Raw genomic sequence first — 20,899 nt, 5'->3', positions numbered from 1 at the left:
TCCTGGTGGCCATTCGCTGAATCGACTCTATTCTCTTCACATCCTTTTGATAATGTGGCCTTCAAAATTGAACATAGTACTCCAGGTGAGGTCTCACCATGGATCTGTATAACGGCAGTATAACTTCAGGCTTTTGGCTAATAAAGCTCCTTTGATGCAACCCAGCATTTTTCTAGCCTTTGCTGAAGCTTTCTCCACCTGATTGGCAGCTTTCATATCTTCCCGGATGATTACTCCCAAGTCCATTTCTGCTATAGTTCTTGTTAGGTTTTCACCATTCAGTGTTCTGCTATTTCCTCCTTAAGCTCTTTCAGTACCCTGGGGTGGATTCCGTCTGGGCCCGGTGATTTGTCAGTTTTTAGTTTTTCTAACTGCCTGTGTACATCTTCAAGATTTACTTCCATGGATGTTAATTTTTCTGCTTGTTCTCCTTTGAAGATTTGTTCAGGTTCCGGTATGTTGGATGTGTCCTCATTTGTAAATACTGACAAAAAGAACATGTTTAGTCTTTCTGACACTTTCTCCTCCTTCACCACACCCTTCCTATCTCCGTCATCCAACGGTCCCACCTCCTCCCTGGCCGGCTGCTTCCCTTTAACGTATCTGAAGAACGGTTTGAAATTTCGTGCTTCCCTGGCTAGCTTCTCCTCATATTCTCTTTTTGCTTTTCTAACCACGAGGTAACATTCTTTTTGATACTTCCTGTGTTCTTTCCAGTTTTCCTCGGTTTTACCCTTTTTCCATTTCTTGAATTAATTTTTCTTATCACCTATTGCTTTCTTCACTTCTTTAGTTATCCACGCCGGGTCTTTTGTTCGGCTCTTTTTGCACCCTTTTCTGTAGAGTTCCATTTAGTGCCCGCAATGCTATCTATTTCAGATAAAGCCAACCTAGTTGAGTATATAATAGCATTATCTTTCTTACTGAAGGTAGTAGGAATGAAAGCAGCATATTGCAAATAATCTTTGTCAAATAATTTGTATTCCATTTGTAGCCAAGTAGGAATGACCTGTTGATTTGGCTCCAGAAGCCATTGTGAGCCCTGTCTACTAAGAAAGGCAACATGATAATCATACATACTAGGGAAATTTACTCCGCCATTATCCTTGGTGCATTTTAATTTCTTTAAGGCTAAATGAGAGGTTTTATAGTTCCTTAAGTATTTAGCCAACATTGTATCAATCTTGTGATAAGTTTTGACAGGGAACAGGAAGGGTATCATTGAGAGGATATAAGTAATTTTGGGTGCCAATGACATCTTAATAAAGTCCAATCTGCCCCAACAAGTGAGCTTCAATAGCGACCATTGTTTAGTAGTGAGTTTGATAATCTTGAAGATATAATCAATATTATAATCTCATGTTTCTTCTATAGTAGTACCAAAGTAGACTCCCCCAGATACTTTAGTTTATATTTGAGATTCATTTTTGAAATAATATCACTACAGGGGAAACCATTTAGTGGCATAACCCCCATTTTAGATATGTTAAGCTTATATCACAAAATTTATGCATAATTTTCAATTATTGTGAGAATAGCGGGTAAAGATTCCAAAGAAGAATAAAGCAAGACATCGTCCGTGTAAGCTGACAGTTTTATGTCCATGTCATCCACTTGTAGGCCATGTATATTAGGATTAGATCTTAAAGCAATTAACATTGGCTCTAATGCTATATTGAAGAGCAAAGGTGACAATGGGCAGCCTTGCCGAGTGCCTCTCAACGGGTGAAAAGGGTCAGAAAACGTCTCATTTGGTGATAGGATTTGAGTATAGAACACCGCCCATTTTGATGAAAGAATCAGGTATACCAAACCACTTCATTACTTCAAAAGAAAAGGCCATTCTATGCAATCGAATGCCTTTTCCGCGTCCAAAGCCATCACTACCAGTGGTGTTGGAGAGTCTTGAGTTTGCAGGATGATATGAGTGAAAAGTCTTGTATTGTTACTAGATAGACTACTGACCATAAAGCCATTTTGGTCCATGTTGATAATTTTGGAAAGGACAGCATTCAATCATGTAGCGAGAATTTTGGCATATAGTTTGGCGTCCACATTTATTAGCGAAAGTGGTCTATAACTGTGAACTTTCAGTGTATCTTTCTCAAGTTTAAGCAAGACAATAGTTAAGGCTTCGGAGAAAGAACCATTTGCAGTACTGGAAGAGGCAAGATGATGAAAGTACTGTGCCAAAAAGGGAAGAATGACATCTTGCAAAGCTACATAGAATTCCGTGGTGAGACCATCCGGTCCAAGGGATTTCTGCTTGGCCATAGAATGTAGTGCATCTTGTAGATGTGCTAGAATAATTGGGGCAGAAAGGTTTATAGCATCCTCTACTGTGAGTTTGGAATAAGGGAGATCTTGTAAGAAGGGGTCAAACAAATTGACATCAGGTACTTCAGAAGAATATAAGCCTTATAGAAAATAAGAAATTGATCACATATATCCGTGGAGGGGCATAATCGAAAGGGACGTCTAAGTCCATTTTTGTCTAAGTCGCAAGTCATCCAAAGTAAAAAACAGCCTAGGCCACATTTTTGAAAAATACATCCAAAATATTTTTTTTTGAAAATCATCTAATTATACATCCTGCAGATCTGATCGTCCAGTCCAACTTTTCACCACATTTTCATCCAACTTTTCATCCAAGTCAAAAACGCCTAAAACAAGCCCTGTTGTATGTGGGAGGGGTCTACAAAGTGATGGACTGAACACCCAGACATGGCACCTAAATAGTGGGGTACCTTACAGGGGACTGCTGTGAACTTCACAAAAAGGGTGCCATGGCTTCTCCTCACTACAGCTCCCTTATAGGTCATGGTGAGCACCCCAAACCACCTCCAGAATCCCCTAGACCCACTTATCTACCACCTCAATAGCCCTTATGGCTGTAAGAGCCACTTATAAGGCAGTACAAAAGGGTTTTGGAGGTATATAGGGGAGTGCACATGTTTAAGTATCAATGCAGTGATTACAGGTGCTTATGGGCATGGGTCCTCCTCTGCATGAGTCCCTAACCCACCCCCAAGGCTTAAGCCGCCTCTGTGCTGGACAACTAGGCATTCCTATGCCAGGCTACCAGGTGATGGTCTGGAGGCTGAATTTTAAAGGTGTGATTAATATTTTTATGGGGGTGGGGGGGGGTCAGTGATCACTGGGGTAGTGTGTGTGGGTCTGTATTATGTGTTTGCAGTGCTTATCTGGTCACTTTAGGTAGGTTTTTGTAATTTAGACCATGTTTTACATGGTCTAAGTCACAACATCCAAGTTCTGTTGATCCTGGGCTGTATCGGTTATACATGCTGTACAATTAAGTCTAAGCCGCCCCGCATCCCTCCCAACTCCCGCCCTCGACACTCCTCCTGAAACGCCCATTTAGCTTTGGTCGTTCAGCGGCACTATGAAGGCCTAGGTCGTTTTTAAATACGTCCAAAACTCGGTTTTATTATCAGCACTTGGACGTTTTTGACTTATGCTCGTCCAAGTGCCGACTTAGGCCGGTTTTTGGATGTTTTTCTCTTTAGATTATGAGCCCCTTAGTATTCAGATACACATTATCGGAGTCGTCTTTGATAGCTGGAATTGTTGTCTTTTCCGTTTGAAGCTTCAGATAGGTAGCAAGTTGGTGGCCACACTTATTCATGCTGGTGCAGTAATTGGACAATTTCATGAAGATCTCTTTTGAAGTGGAAGTACTAAGCAGAATGTTATAGTCGTATCTTAATTTTTGAAGTTTCAATTGTAATGGTAAATTAGATAAATCATCCAGGTGGAGACGTTCTGTGTCCTTGAGTAAGATTACAGCGACCCCCGGATACTTGTGGAGTGGACAACGAGGGCCTCAAAATAGTACCTGGCGGGCCATGAGTTTGAAACCACTGCCTTAGACAGTGAGCCCACTAGAGACAAAGAAAGTACCTGCATGCATACATCAAGTAGCATTATAGAAATGATAAGTAGTAATCTTGTAACTGGTTCTGGGCTTTAACTTAATAAATAATAGACCTACACAGAGCAGAGCGACTGAGAGGAAGCCTGGGGAGAGTTGCACTTAATTGTAGCTGTCTCATTAAAATCCTGAGGACTTTTATTGTGAGCTGGAGGAGGGTAGCACAGGAAATGGTGAGGATGTGTTGTGTAACTGCTCAGTGAAAAATTGAATGTCAGTTTTGGAGCTTTTGTGTCTGTGTGTGTGTGTGGAGGGCGTGACCGTTTGAAAATACTTCCTGTAAATGTCTGATTTCATGAGAAAGCTGCAAATGAAATCTGCTGTTGAGCTGAGGTATGTAGTGAAGAGAATACAGCTTAAACTTATCTGATACCTGCTGATTTTCATGTTGAGTTTTTGGGTTACAAATGTTCAGGTGATGATTGAAGCTATGTGAGAAAAAAATGTGTTACCCTGACAGTAAAGTGCTGAGAACTTGTTCCGTTGAGACTTAATTAAGTTTGGAGTAATATTTCAAAGGAAATTGATAAGAACATCTAGAAAGAGTATTTCAGAATTTAAATTGGATTCTTGTGACTTTTGTGGTTAAAATGAAGGATTAAGTACAGGGATATATGTAATTTTAATCCCTTATCTTTATAAACCATTGATTTATCTCATTTTAGAGTTTAAAACACATGAATTTGATCTAGTTTTTTATCCAGGAGTTCTTTTCTACAGTGCTGGAGTGCATTCCAGCAACCTTTTCTAATTATTAACTGTGAAACTTGGCTCTTTTGAAAACTGAAGGTCTAACAACTTAAAAGTTCTATGCTATAGAGCTGCTTCCTGTAGGCATTCCTGATAAACTAGCAGGAAGCTGTGTAGGACTGTGAAATAATTATTGCGCAGTATAATTAGAAAAATATCCCACTCGGGGGCTAGATTCACTAAGCAAACCGATTCACTTACCTCTCTGCCAATCATCCTCTGATCTGCGGATGCAAATGAGGGAAATGGCATGCAAAGTAGGCAGGGACGCGATTCACTAACCAAAACCCTGCAACGCCGACTGCGCTGGCCGATCATAAACAAGCGACTGCTAAGGACCAGTCGCTGAGGTCCTTTCTGACTGCCATGCCTTCTGCTGCCCTGCTCTCTGCTCTGCTTCTCTGCTCTCAGCCCCGATCTCCTACTCTCTCCTGCCTGCCCCAAATCTTTTGTTCTTCTCCTGCCTGCCCCGAATCTCCGTTCTTCTGCCTGCCTGTCCTGAATCTCTCCTGCCGCCCTGCTCTCGTCCCGAATCTGAACTCTAGCCACTTTCTGCAGGGACTGAATGCAATGCAAACTCCCTCCAGTGCTGGAATAGCTGTTCTTCTCCTGCCTGCCCCGCATCTCTCATGCCCTTCCCCACACTACGAGCCCATGGGTTTAACCCGTGGGTTTAAAGTGGGTTAAAACCACGGGCTCCAAAAAAGTTAAAAGAAAGAAAAAAAAAAAATTCTCTGCCGGGCCCTTAAGTCTAGCGCATGCGCAGACCATCTATAGATGGGCTGCGCATGCGCTGGGATCGCTATAGAGCTGTAGAGCGATCCGGGCAGACAGTTGGGGGGGGCATGATTCCGATCGCCCTCATTTGTATGAGGACGATTCATTAATCAGTCTCCCGGACACAGATTGGATCCGATCTCTCATGGATTGGATCCGATCCGTGCCCTTAGTGAATCTAGCCCAGACATGGGCAACTCCGGTCCATGAGGGCTGGAATCCAATTGGGTTTTCAGGATTTCCCCAATGAATATGTATGAGATCTATTTGCATGCACTGCTTTCAATGCATATCCATTGGGGAAATCCTGAAAACCCGACTGGATTCCGGCCCTCGAGGACTGGAGTTGCCTACCCCTGATTTAGCCCAAGGAGACCAACAGGAGACAAACCCATGAAAGCAGCAGAAGCAAAACAAGGAGTGGGATGGGACAGTGGACTTTCTACAATCAAGATTAGTGGTTCCCAACCCTGTCCTGGAGGACCAGCAGGCCAGTCGGGTTTTCAGGCTAGCCCTAATGAATATGCATGGAGCAGATTTGCATGCCTGTTACTTCCATTATATGCAAATCTCTCTCATGCATATTTGTTAGGGCTAGCCTGAAAACCCAATTGGCCTGCTGGTCCTCCAGGACTGGGTTGAGAACCACTGATCAAGATCGTTGTAACTGGATACAATAAACTGTTTGGCATAATCCTCTTTAGCTCTTTATGATTGTGGAAAGTCCATTGTCCCAACCCATTACTTGTTTTGCTTCTGCAGTTTAATTAGAAACTTAGGGCTAGATTCTCTAAGCCACAGGTGTCAAAGTCGGTCCTCGAGGGCCAGAATCCAGTCGGGTTTTCAGGATTTCCCCAATGAATCTGCATGAGATCTATTTGCATGCACTGCTTTCAATGCATATTCATTGGGGAAATCCTGAAACCCGACTGGATTCCGGCCCTCGAGGAGGGACTTTGACACCCCTGCTCTAAGCAAACTGATCGTGTACCGATTGGTTTGCGACCCTCCGACCCAATTCACTTACCTCTGTGCCGATCCGATTCCAATCCGCACATGCAAATGAGGGGAACAGCATGCAAAGTAGGCAGGGACGCGATTCACTAAAGAAATTTTGGAAACTGACTGGGCTGGCCGATCAGCACATGAAGTGACTGCTGGGGACAAGTCGCAAACGTCCTTTCTGACTGTCCTTGGCCTGAAATCCCAGCCCTGCAGCCCATCTCTGCTCTCTGCCCCTTCCAGCTGAGCCCTGCTTTTGCCACCCTGACTCTCCTGCTCTCTGCCGCCCTTCCCCGCAGTGGGAGCCCATGGTTTTAAAGTGGAGTTGCACTGCGGGGAAGGGCAGCAGAGAGCAGGAGAGTCAATAATTGCCAGTGGTGCAATGAGAACACACAGTGTAGCGCCCTAGGTGAACCTCAGTTCCAAAATGGCATTTCAAGGTCCTACAACCCTGTAAGTCCAGCATTTTCCATTCTTCCCTCTCAGTCCAGCCTTTCCCCTTGTCCTTAACTACCCACCCTCCCCCTGTTGACCTGTTTAGAGAAAAGAAGCTGGAGCAAAGATGCTGGCCAAGGGGTGAGGGTTGGAGAACATCTCGCTTTTTTCCATCCCCTTTTCCTTTGCTCCAAAGCTTCTACTGCTCCACGCTCCCTCTTCCAGGTCCAAGGGACATGTGGACTAACACCCACGCATGTTCTTAACCACTGGCCCATCCCCATACGCTGAAAGCAAGCCTATGATTAAAGCCCTGCACTTGCACTGAATACACTGGTCCCTAGGAGAGCAGGAGAGTCGTGGCCAGCAAAAACGGACACCAAACGCATACGCAGACCATCTACAGGGAAAGCAGATGGTCTACGCATGCGTCAGGATCGCACACCAGCAATCTGTGCGGTTGGAGGGGGGTGTTCCTTCGATTGCCCTCATTTTAATTTTTTTGTTTCTTTAATTGGTCGTGAATTATCCGCGTTAAAACCTCATTTGCCATGTCGTGGCCCATTTCTCGAGATGCCTGTAGATGGTCTGCGCATATGCTGGCCCTCCATGCTCAGCAGAGCTGGAAACTTTTAAAAAAAATCTTTATTGATTTTCCAAACATCAATAGTGCAAGACACAACTATATAACATATAATATGTCAATAAAAGCACATTCAACTTACAAATATACATAACCAACCATTTTTCCCCCCGCCCACCCAATGCTTAAATAAAACACAAAATACATATATTTTTTCCAATAACCTTACCCTATTCAAATTAATAATATCCTTCCATCCTCCTCCCACCCACCCCAGGTATAAATACTCAAAGGTCAAAATTAGGACAGAAATAGCCCCCCCCCCACCCTTCCCTGGATATGTATGAAAATAAACAAAAATTGACTCATAATCAAAAATTGACTCATAATTTTATTTGACGAAAGTCCTTATGTGAGTATTTAGCAACCAAAAAGAAACATATTTTGTTTTGATGATTGCGGCATGAACAGTGCACTGCAACGGGACTACCCAGAAGTGTCTGTCCGGATTCCTCCTTTCTATGTCTCCTAGCCTTATAAAGTTTAATTTGATTTTTCTTGTTGGAAAACTTGTGGCTATTGCAGAGGGGATTACCGACCTGTGATTGGGAGGGAGTGATCGACCTGATGTGAAATTACTACATCAATTCAATACTGCTAGCAGTTTGAAAGACTAATGGTTTGCGGCGGTTGGAAAAGGCAGGGCAGACTCAGCTGTTGTGCTTCATCAGTGCGGGAGAGATATCCAGATACAGTGCGGAGCGGAAACAGGAATAAATTGAACTGATTTATGCTGCCTCAGTATATGTGCAGTGCTGTCAGAATGTAATAGCTGTGGGAAAGGAAATATACAAGGCACGGAGGGAAGCGGAAAGGTCGTGTCAGTGCCTTTTGAAAGTGTCAGTCTGACACGGAAGTTGCAGGTCGTGATTGAGCAGCACTTTCCTTGTTGGCTAGCTGTCTAAAACATTAGTTGTTTACTTAAAAAAAATCAACTCAAAATGAAATAACGGATATTGAAGAGATCCCTGCTGATTTGATTGGTGGATTTCTCTGAAATGTCTGTGCTGTTGTTAAAAACAAGGAAGTAAAACGGTTAGGGAGGTTGACTGGGCAAATATAGGGGAAAGATCCTATAACTGCTCTGGATTGGTTATTGTGAGCACCAATCCAAGTTAAATAACTGTGCTTCCTGAAACACCTTATAGCTGCTGTGAAAAGGAAGATAAAGAAAAGGAGAGCTGGAAACTTTCTTTTTTTAAAAAAACCTTTTAATATTTTGTGAGCCGTGGTTTTAACCCGCTTTAAACCTGCGGGTTAAAACCATGGGCTCGAAATGCGGGGAAGGGCAGGAGAGTTGCGGTGGTGAGAGGAGGAGATTCGGGGCGAGAGCAGGGCGGCAAGTTGGTGCAGGAGAGCAGGAGAATCCAGGCAGAGAGCAGGAGATGCAGTCGGAAAGCAAGTGAGCGACTGGTCCCCAGCAGTCTTGTGTTGATCGGCCAGCCCAGTCGGTGTTCCAGATTTGTTTAGTGAATCGCTGCCTGCCTACATTTGCATGCCATTCCCCCTCATTTGCATGCGCGGATTGGATCGGAGGTTGCTTGGCACCAAGGTTAGTGAATCGAGTCAGGGAACAATCGGGTCGCAAAGTGGTCAGGACACAATCGGTGTCCTTAGTGAATCTAGCTCTTTGTCTTTCTCTTTGTCTCCATCACCTCTTCTTAATCAAAAATAGCTGGATGCAAAGCTAAAACTAAAGTTGCTTAGATGTGTTGAAACTCCTTGAGCTGATTTCATATCAGAAACAATTTTTTTGGGGGGAGGGCTTACATGTGAGGGTCAGCTTAGGGATAAAAGAATGAGCAGTTCTTTTCCACACTTGGGGCCCTTTTTACACAGCCACAGCAGCGATTCTCCTGCGGCCAGTGGCATAACGAGAGTGAGAGTTACCTGGGGCGGTGGCACCCATCCCCTGCTCTCTTCTCTGCCCCCCCACCCCATTTGCTCCTTCTCCACCCCCTCCTGCCATGCATTCGCCCCTTACCCCATACCTCTTTAATGTTCCCGGCGCGAACAGCAACCCCATCTGCTGCTCATGCCAACTTTGGTTCTTCCCCTGACATCACTTCCTAGGCATGGGTCAAGGAAATGACATCAGAGGAAGAGCTGACGCTGGCATGAGCAGCAGGTTGGGGTTGCTGTTCGCGGCGGGAATATTAAAGAGGTACGGGGTAAGGGAAGGGGCTTGTGAGTGTGGCAGTGGGGGGTAGGGGAAGGAGTGGAGGACAGGTGCCAGTGGCACCCCCAAGATGGCACCAGGGGCTGACTGCTCTCCCCACCCCACCCTTACTACGCCATTGCCTGCAACAAATGAACCAAACTAACTGGGCTTTGCTGCAGAGAAATTGCTGCTGTGGCTTTGTGAAAGGAGTCCTTTAGGGAGTGACGCAGGGACAAAGATTTTTCCACAACCAAAGATTTTTCCCCTTTCCACCCCATCCCCGCAGTGAAGTGCACTTTGTAACCCTGTCCCCGCATTCTCCATCCCCGCAGTTTTAATTTTCTTCCCTGCATTTCCCCGCGCTCAACTAAGCAGGAAAGCAACTGTGCTATTTGAGGATACAAATAAATGTAGACCTCGGCAAATATGTTGCCCCCCCCTTTTTTTTTTTAACCTGAAAAGGACACAGGATTATTAAAAAAAAAAAACTAAAGGGAAGAAGGCTGCTGGAGAATCTTCTCCTCACTAATGAGCACTTATGCAGTACCATCCTCTTCAAGTTATTCATTTATTTAAATCATTTTCTATTCTGTTCTTCCAATGAGTTCTTAACAGGTTTCAGGATAACATATATTGGCTATGTGAACAGTGATGTTTAATGTGGACCCCTTTTCGGTGGAGTGGTATAACTACTTCCAGATATAAGATGGTGCAAGAGTCACAGTATCTAGCAAGGCTCCCAAATAACTCTATATCAGTGTTCTCCCCAGGGCCTTTTAGCCGGGCGCTGTGCCCGGCTAATTTAGATGACCGCCCTGCTGTCATCTATCGTGAATCCTGAAGCTGCCGCCGCCGCTGCTCAACATAAAAAAAAAGACCTCTCACCGGCTTGGAGATGCGAACTCATGCTTTGGGGCTCTATGGTGTGCATGCCGGCTTCCCTTCTCTTCCCGGGGGGGGAGGGAGAGAAGAGAAGGGAAGCCGGCACGCACACCTTAGAGTCCTGAAACATGAGTTCGCTACGGACTAAGACAGAAGACTGGTCAATGACGGATGGAAGCTTACAACTTGCTTTGGGCCTTCCTACTGCTGGGTTCTGCCTACTTTCTGTTTCCGCAAAGGCAGGACCCGGCAACGAGGAAGGCCCGAAGCAAGGAAGAGCAGCAAGTTGTGAGCTTCCCTCCGTCGCTGACCTATGGAAGATAGGTCTACCGACCTATGGAAGAGCCTACCGACTCTGCCGATGGGCGTGTGTGCTGGGAGGGATGGGAAGAGAAATTCTGCTGCTGCACCAAATGGGGGAGGGGAGGGGGACGAGAAATGTTCTGCTGCTGCACCAATTTTTGGGAGGGAGGGGGAAGAGAAATGTTGCTGCTGCTGCACCCATTTTTGGGGGGAGGGGGAAGAGAAAAGCTGCTGCACCCAATGGAGGGGAAGAGAAATGCTGCAGCAGCAGCAGCACCCAATTGGGGAGAGAGAGGGGAGAAGGAAGACTAGGGAAGGGAGAGGAAAGAGATGCCAAGACCATGGGAGCAAGGGAAAGGAAAGGTGCTACCAGACCATGAAGGGGTAGGAGATATGTCAGGGCATATTGGGGGAGGGGGAGGGGGGAGGATACAGATGCCAGACTAGGTGGAAGGAAGGAGAAGAGATGCCAGATAATGGAGTGGGAGGGGGAGATGAGAGGAGAGAGATGCCAGGGCATGGGGGAAAGGAAGGGAAACTAATGGAGACAAAATGCCAGACCAGAGGGAAAGAAAGTAGAGGAGGTGCCAGAGAAGGAGGGAGAGAGAGGAGGGAGATGCCAGGGCATTGGGGGAGAGAAGGGAAGGAGATAGAGATGCCAGACCATGGGTGGAGTGGTAAGGAAGAGAAAGAAAGGAGAAGAGAGAGATGCCAGAGCATAGGGGAGGGGGTGAAGCTGAAATGAATCATGTACAAAGGAGAGAAAGGGCACAGGATATACAATTTATTGAAGGTACATAGAAAGAGGGAAGATGCCATATGGAACAGAGAGAGGGCGGACACTGGATGGACTCACAAGACTTCACCTCCAACGTCAATTCTGACGTCGGAGAAGAAGTTCTGGGCCAGCCAATCGCTGCCTGGTTGGCCTGGAACTTCCTCTCCGATTTCAGAATTGACATCAGAGGTGAAGTCTTGTAAGTCCGGCACTTGTATGTGTCTGGCCTGGCTCGGGGAAGCAGCAGGGAGAAATTGTCATGGTGGTTTGGGGGGTAGGGAAAGAATCGGGGAAGTGGAGAAATCAGCGCAATGGCTTGGGGAGGGCAGGGGTAGAGAGAGAAAGAAAGGCAGAAATAAAGAGGGGGGCAGGGGGGAGAGAGAAAGAAAGAGACAGAAAGAAAAGGGGAGGGGCAGATAGAAAGAAATATTGGATTTACAGTCAGAAGAAGGAAGTGCAACCAGAGACTCATGAAATCACCAGACAAAAGGTAGGAAAAATGATTTTATTTTTAATTTAGTTATCAAAATGTGTCCGTTTTTTTGAGAATTTATATCTGCCATCTATATTTTGCACTATGGCCCACTTTTACTAAACCGCTAAGTGATTTTTAGGCCAGGGAGCCTATGAGTGTCGAGAGCAGCGCAGGGGCATTCAGCAAAACCGCTATCGCGGTTTAGTAAAAGGGGAGAGGGTATATTTGTCTATTTTTGTATAGCTGTTACTGAGGTGACATTGCATATTTTAAAGTTATCTGCCTTGACTTCTGAAAAAAACCCCGAATACAAATGATAATTAACATTTTCTCTGTGAGTGTGCTTTGTGTTTTTTAAAATTTTATTGTTGGTAGAACATTTTGAATGGGTCATTTTATAAAGTAGGTCGCAAGCTAAAAAAAAGTGTGGGCACCCCTGCTGTACTGTCTTGAAGAAAAATTTGGCCTCTGAAAATTAATTGAAAAATGGATTAGTCCAAAAACATGATATTTTCTTATTTCTCATTATTTGTTTTATTTCTTGTTTGTTAATTTATAAAGTGGTGATTGTTATGTAGCAGTTTTTTTCAAATTTACATCTACTGTCTTTATATTTTGCACAGTATTAGAGGACGTGCCACTGTTTCTGTGTTGTTGAATTGTATGCAATGGCGTACCAAGGGGGGAGCGGGGGCAGACCACCCCAGGTGCAGCCTTAGGGGGGGTGCATAGCCGGCCCGGTCCCTATCGTGCTCCCTCCCTCCTTACTGCCATCCTCCTTACTGTCGCCGCCAAGTTGAATCAGCTCCCTTTCTCCCTCCCTGCCCCTTATCTTCGTGGCGCTTTCACACCTCCCTTACCTTCGTGACGCTTTCACCCCCCCAACAGGCCCGGTCCGACAAACCTCCCTGCCCTGTGGTCGGCGATGTCTAAACTGCCTTCTTACAGCAGCTGGAGCGTTGTAGTTGCATATGGGACGACCTTTACGGCAGCCATATGCAACTACAACGCTCCAGCTGCTGTAAGAAGGCAGTTTAGACGTCGCCGGCCACAGGGCAGGGATGTTTGTCAGACTGGGCCTGTTGGGGGGGGGGGGGGGGGGGTGAAAACGCCATGAAGGTAAGGGGTAGGGAGGAAGAAAGGGAGGAAAGATGGGATGGAGACCTGGCTCACAGACTCACATGGGTGGGACATGGTCATACCAGGTTATAACCTGCTCCGCCAGGACAGGGAGGGTAGATTGGGAGGTGGTGTTGCATTATATACAAAGGATGACATTAAGGTCACAAGGATCACAGATGTCCAATACACGGGGGAATCCCTTTGGGTTAATTTGGCCAGAGGGAAGGACAAATGCCTGTATCTCGGCGTTATTTACAGACCCCTAAGACAACAGGATGACCTGGATATGGAATTGATTGGAGATATAGAGAATATCACCTTGCGTGGGGACACGGTATTGTTAGGTGACTTCAACATGCCTGATGTGGATTGGGGCACACTTACCGCTGCTTCCGGCAGCAGCAGGAGGCTATTAAACTCTTTGAAGGGAGCACGTCTCAGGCAATTGGTGTTGGACCCAACAAGGGATCAGGCAATACTGGACCTGTTGCTTACCAATGGTGAAAGTGTCACAGAGGTCTCGGTGGGAGACACATTGGCCTCAAGCGACCATAACATGATATGGTTCAATCTTGGGAAAGGCTTCACTAAACCTGCCACACTGACCAAGGTCCTCAAATTCAAGGACACAAACTTCCAAGAGATGAGTGACTTTGTTCACCAGATGCTACAAAGCCAAGCAGAAACCGATAGTGTGGATGAAATGTGGTTGAATCTGAAAGCCACCATACAGGAAGCGACAAACCGTTATGTTAAGCTAGTAAGTAAACACCATAGAAACATAGATCAAGGTAAATACAACATTTAAAGCTCATAGAAGCTTAAGTTAAATACTACAAGACACAAACTATATCACATGTCTACCCCTAAACCCGTATGACTACTGAAACCCAGTGTTTCAACTGATCACATTTGGGGTTTCTATCTTCAGATAAGTTAAAGTTTCCCTTTTCGTGTGGTGGTCACCCCTAAACACTAGGACAGAGTTTCTCAACTTCTTCAAGCCAAGTACCCCCTATCTAACAAATATCAACTGAGTACCCCCCACCCAAGCTCTGCCCCTAACTCCATCCCCATAATAATAGTACTAATTGTAAGGTAATTTCTTCCATCCAATTTTTATATACACACAATATAATCTTATTAATACATAATGGAAACCACAAAATTAAAGAAACACAAAGCACACTGTATGCAGAGGAAATGTTAATTATCATTTGTATTTGGGTTTTTTTCAAAGAGATCAAGGCAGATGACTTTAAAATATGGAATGTCACCTCAGTAACTATAGAAAAATAGACAAATATAGTGAAAAATATAGACAGCAGATATAAATTCTCAAAACAGACACATTTTGATCACTAAATTGAAAATAAAATCATTTTTCCTACCTTTGTTGTCTGGTGATTTCATGAGTCTGTGGTTGCACTTCCTTCTGACTGTGCATCCAATGTTTCTTTCTTTCTGCCTCCTGCTTGCTTCCTTTCCTCCGAACCTTATTCCCTTCACCCAACCAACATCTTTCTCTGTCTCTCCATGAATCCAACTTTCCTTCCTCTTTCCTCCACCCCATTGGCAACGTCTCCCTCTCTCTCTCATTGTCCTTCTCTCATTCCCTCCTTTGTTGCAAAGGGTGTGGGGAAAGAGAGAGAGATCCAGGATGCAGCTCTCCCACCCCTTCTACTGCCACATCCAACATTTCTCCCTCTCTCATCCCCCCAGATCATGTGCAGCCTTTTTCACAATTGCCCACTAGCACCAGCACCACCATTGCTCATTTATCCTTCTATCGCCCCTCTCCAGCACAATGCCACATCTCTCCCTCCATCACTATGTCCAGCATTCCTCCCCCTTGCATCCCCTTCAATCTGTCCCTCTGTTCCCTCTCCACCACCATATCCAACATTTCTCCCTCTCATCCTTCTATTCTCCATGTATCACTACCTCTCTATGCCCAATTTTCATCTTTCTTCCTTTCCCTGTGTGCACCATCTCTTTCCCTCTCACTCACACACTCATGCCCAACAATTCTCTCTTTCTATTCCCTCTCTCCTATGTTCCAAGTTAGTGTCCCCTTCCTCTCTCCCTTTTGTGCCCCATGTTCATGTTTACTCCCTTCCTTCTGTGTCCTGAATCCGTGCCCCCCTCCCTGCCTTCCAGCCTTTGTCCTAAAATTGTGCCCCTCCCATGTTCCAATGTGTTCCTTCCTCCTCCTCTCCTTTCTCCTTTATCATATCCCTCTCCTTCAGGGATGTCTAGCTATGCAGCTCCTTCTGCCTTCAACAGCACTTAGTGCAGGGATGCGCAGGCAGTGGTTCACATGCTGCAAGTGGCTGACCCATAAGCCTCCTCTCTGACATCAGCACTGACATTGGAGTGAAGGTTTCTGGGTCAGCTACATACAGCGTGAAAGAGCTTCTGACTCATCCTTCCAACAAGTGCCGCTGCAGGCAGGAAGGTGGTAACTGGGATCCCCCACTGACCCAGAAGGCTTTCCTCAGCTTTGGTGGTGGTGGTGGTGGGGGGGGGGGGAGGCATTGGCAGAAAGGAGAGAACATGTGCAGTGGCTTTGGTGGAGGGAGACGGGTGGGCAGGCAATGACGGCTAGTGCTGCATACCCCCAACAAATGGATCGCGTACCCCTAAGTTTATGCGTACCGTGTATTGAGAAACACTGGGCGAGGACAATGGTCCCGCGTCCACAAATACCCTTAATCACTCCACCCCGCCCCCTACAGGGGTCAGCAAATTCACATTCCACAGGTATTCCTTAGGACAGATACACTACAATGCACATTATCATTAACTTAAATGATCTGAAGTATCTTTCTAGGATGAATGTGGCATTGTTCAGTATATATGTGCATATACAGTGTTACCAGTCTAGTAGAGTCTCTGTAAATGTTGCGGCTGTCTTGTGTTGGTTACCATGATCCTCAACGTCTGCGTCTTTATTGGCCGCTTAAGTCAGCTTGACGACTCAGGAACTTTGGAGCACCTACTACGCTGACTATAAACAAATCAATAAAGGAAAACCCTGAGCTAGAAAACCAAACAGGGGACTTGAAAGAGAGAGGAAAGGCTACCTACATGCAAAAAAAAAAATCAAGAGAAAGGGTGGGTTCCTAACTAGTCCACTCAACAGCAGTATCTGCTATATCTTGCTCAGTTGGCTGTTCCCACCCTTCCTGCACTGACTACAACCACTGACTAATTAGCACTAACAAAAACAAAAATAATAATATTCAGAATTCCACCAACAAAGATAGCAAAAATCAAAACAAAAATGGAATTCAATTCAATGTCGTGTCTCTATTTAGTCATCTGACATAAATAAACATTACTGTCTCAACATATTTCAGTTGTTGGATTATTATCAATCAGTGGAAAGGAGGAAAGACCTCAGACAATTTGTTCATATCACATACCGGCCAAATGGCCATTTGGCCAATAGGAACATTGTTATAATCACTGGTTTTCCTCCACCACCATTGCTATCACTAATGTCCATAGATGTGCAAAACTCGCACTATATATATGTGTCGCATACCCCAGAAATATCAATCATGAGACCACTTATCTTTATAGTGCTGAGCGATTTATTTTGGTATGATTATGATGGACTCGTTTCGCCACTTCTTCATCAGAGAACCAGCCCAAAACAAGACTGGACACATGGTCTGTCAGCTTGGTACAATCCGCACCTCAATACTTAAAAACAGTGAAACACACATATCAGCATAACGCACACACACTCATACCAACAACCTTGCATCCTTATCACTCACAACCCAGCAAATTGTGCAAAAAAGCATCAGCTTTCCAGCATATAATAACAATCAACCATACTTATTACATTACATTATGACTTTTATTCCGCCATTACCTTGCAGTACAAGGCGGATTACATAAGAGGCAGTGGCGTACCTAGGGTATGTGGCACCCGGGGCCCATCATTTTTTGACACCCCCCCCCATGTAAAAAAAAATATTTTTTGTAATGACCATGAAACGGAATAAATGGTCAGAATAGAAACAGGTAGTATAAATTTTCTTATATTCCAAACATAACATAACATAAATTATGTCTGAATTGTCATGACATCAGAAGTACATATGGAGTAGTTGCAGGTGATGCTTGGGACAGTTCTAATTGTGTTAGTTCGGTTTTATGTGTTTTTTGAATAGAAGGGTTTTTATTTCTTTTTTGAAGGTTTTGTAGTTTGTGGTCGAGGTCAATAGGTTGTAGAGTTGGGGGTCGAGTTTTGCAGCTGGAATGGCTAGGAGGTAGTCGAACAGTTTTTTTCTTTTGACGTTTTTGGTTGGAGGGTGTGTGAATGGTGCGTGAGTTCTCCTATGTCTGTTTGAGGTGGATTGAATTATTTAGCTGAAGAAATTAGTTACCCCCTCATCCCACACACATTAATTCTCTTCCATTATAAAAAAAATATTGATAAGTTCCCAGAAAAAAAATACATTAAAATAAAAAGTGAAAACAAAGGCCCCTACAGATGAGAACATAACATAAGAATAGCCTAACTGGGTCAGACCAATGGTCCATCATGCCCAGTAGCCCATTCTCATGGTAGCCAATCCAGGATACTAATACCTGGTCAAAACCCAAAGAGTAGCAACATTCCATGCTACCAATCCAGGGCAAGCAGACACTTCCCCCATGTCTTAATAACAGATTATGGACTTTTCCTCCAGGAATTTGTCCAAATCTTTCTTAAAACCAGATATACTATCTGCTTTTACCATAACTTCTGGCCACTTCATTTTTAAGTTTAGATCTTTCCTTTCAAACAGAGACCTTGCTAGATGTCAAATACAGCACAAGGTAACTTCACATGGACTTAGCTGTGCAGGAAATGTGAATCTCCTCATACACCCACCATATAGTGCAAAAATGTGCAAAGGTCTGTTTTTTTCTTTCGATCACTACATAGCCTAATGCCACACAAGCAGCGCTGTTACAAACATATTCTGTAGGTCAATGCTAAGGATAACAAAGTTTCCTTCCTTGGACCAGAAGGAGATACTGATAAACCACTGGAAGAGATCCCAAAACAACACCCAAAGACCCACTCAGTATGTGAACCAGTTGAGTGGAGTGGACTAACTGGGGGGGTGGAAATGGGCCCGGAGTTTGCTCAGCAGAATTTCCCAGACCACCTCTTCCTCTCAACACATTGACACGCTGTCACCATCACCACTAGGAACACCTCACTGGGTAGGCCAGCTATGCTATAAACTTTATAAAACACATTATTATATTTTCTTATAAAGCACATATTTTAACTGACCTCTCTGACATCCTCAGCCTTTCCATTCACAAAAATAGAAGGAAGAAAAGTTCCCATTTCCTGCTGTCTCATGTCCCCGGCCTATACAATATTTTTTTTCTGCAGACCCTTCAAAAGTCTGACCAAATCCTCGTTTCACTTGCATTATAAAGTACTGAGGATGCCATCTCTCCCCAATCCCAGGTCCTAAAGTCTAAGACAGTAGCGCAAACTAATGCTGCCAGATTCAGGAAAAAAAATTTCGATTCGATTCAGCCTATTGAATTGGTTTTTCAATTCGATTTTCCTGCCCAGTTGGGTGATTTTTTTCAAAACTCCTGGTGGGTTTTATAGCTTTTTCACCCCCTTTGGCTTCTCCTAACCACACTGGCGCTGTGGTGTAAATAAAATAAAGAAACAAAAAGGACTTTTCCTCTCTCTTTTAAATCCTAGCTCACGTTTGCAGTCCAACACCAGCTCTGACACATTTCAAATCTGACATATTATAATCACAAAACAGAAAATAAAATTAATTTTTCTACCTTTTGTTGTCTGGTTATACCGTATTTTCACGCAAATAACACGCACCCGTATAAAACGCGCACACGGGTATAGCGCGCAGAAATCACGATGATATGTACAAAAACTTTGGTATACCGCGCTCACGGGTATACCGCGCATGCTGCCCGACGCTCCTTTCGCCCGCCCTGACTTTCCGACTCTCCGTTCACCCCCCCTGACTTCCGTGCACTGTCCCCCCTTGAAGGTCTGTCCCCATCCTGAAAGCCTGATGCCCCCCCCCCGACGTCCGATACATCCCTCCCCCCGAAGGACCGCCGACTCCCCAACAATATCGGGCCAGGAGGGAGCCCCAAATCCTCCTGGCCACGGCGACCCCCTAACCCCACCCCGCACTACATTACGGGCAGGAGGGATCCCAGGCCCTCCTGCCCTCGACGCAAACCCCCCTCCCCCCAACGACTGCCCCCCCACAAGAACCTCCGACCGCCCCTCCAGCCGACCCGCGACCCCCCACTGGCGACCCCCACGACCCCCCCACCCCCCTTCCCCGTACCTTTGGTAGTTGGGCCAGAAGGGAGCCCAAACCCTCCTGGCCACGGCGACCCCCTAACCCCACCCCGCACTACATTACGGGCAGGAGGGATCCCAGGCCCTCCTGCCCTCGACGCAAACCCCCCTCCCCCCCAACGACCGCCCCCCCCAAGAACCTCCGACCGCTCCCCCAGCCGACCCGCGACCCCCCTGGCGACCCCCACGCCCCCCCCACCCCCCTGCCCCGTACCTTTGGTAGTTGGCCGGACAGACGGGAGCCAAACCCGCCTGTCCGGCAGGCAGCCAACGAAGGAATGAGGCCGGATTGGCCCATCCATCCTAAAGCTCCGCCTACTGGTGGGGCCTAAGGCGCCTGGGCCAATCAGAATAGGCCCTGGAGCCTTAGGTCCCACCTGGGGGCGCGGCCTGAGGCACATGGTCGGGTTGGGCCCATGTGCCTCAGGCCGCGCCCCCAGGTGGGACCTAAGGCTCCAGGGCCTATTCTGATTGGCCCACGCGCCTTAGGCCCCACCAGTAGGCGGAGCTTTAGGATGGATGGGCCAATCCGGCCTCATTCCTTCGTTGGCTGCCTGCCGGACAGGCGGGTTTGGCTCCCGTCTGTCCGGCCAACTACCAAAGGTACGGGGAAGGGGGTTGGGGGGGTCGTGGGGGTCGCCAGGGGGATCGCGGGTCGGCTGGGGGGCGGTCGGAGGGTCTTGGGGGGGCGGTCGTTGGGGGGGGGGGGGGTTTGCGTCGAGGGCAGGAGGGCCTGGGATCCCTCCTGCCCGTAATGTAGTGCGGGGGGGGGTTAGGGGGTCGCCGTGGCCAGGAGGGTTTGGGCTCCCTTCTGGCCCGATATTGTCGGGAAGTCGGCGGTCCTTCGGGGTGGGGGTGCGAGTGGTCCTGCCGGGGGGGGGATGTATCGGACGTCGGGGAGTCGGCCGGGCAAGAGGGCTTGGGCTCCCTCTTGCTCCGATCGTGGATGCGGGGCGGGTGGGAGCGCGTGCGAGCGGTCGTTCGGGGTGGGGGTGCGAGTGGTCCTGCCGGGGGGGGGGATGTATCGGACGTCGGGGAGTCGGCCGGGCAAGAGGGCTTGGGCTCCCTCTTGCTCCGATCGTGGATGCGGGTGCGGGTGGGAGCGCGTGCGAGCGGTCGTTCGGGGTGGGGGTGCGAGCGGTCCTGCTGGGGGGGGTGAGTCGGGCGGGGTGGGAACTATGTTTTAAAACTTTTGTATACCGCGCTCACGCATATAACGCGCGAGGGGTATGCGCGGTAGGTAAAA

The 20,899-nt window shown here is 46.5% G+C and overlaps 1 protein-coding gene across 11 annotated transcripts in view; it reads left to right on the top strand.

Annotated features, from left to right (window-relative positions):
• Positions 1-20,899, top strand: part of LOC117346511 (alpha-1,4-N-acetylglucosaminyltransferase-like) — a 274,220-nt gene that overhangs the window by 150,596 nt on the left and 102,725 nt on the right. For 2 of the 11 annotated variants that reach the window (XM_033916271.1, XM_033916207.1), the window contains exon 1: positions 4,135-4,285. The exons of 7 other annotated variants lie outside the window; for them this stretch is intronic. Coding sequence is in view for 1 of the 4 variants with exons in the window: in XM_033916262.1 (XP_033772153.1) it covers positions 4,123-4,125 (3 nt within the window). In the remaining 3 variants the exon portion in view is untranslated. 2 more of the 11 variants (XM_033916262.1, XM_033916236.1) reach the window with 2 other exon arrangements.

Source organism: Geotrypetes seraphini, chromosome 1 (genome assembly GCF_902459505.1).
Source record: "Geotrypetes seraphini chromosome 1, aGeoSer1.1, whole genome shotgun sequence".
NCBI lineage: Eukaryota > Metazoa > Chordata > Amphibia > Gymnophiona > Dermophiidae > Geotrypetes > Geotrypetes seraphini.
The sequence above is the reverse complement of the archived record's forward strand: the minus strand, read 5'-3'. Positions and strand labels throughout refer to the sequence as shown.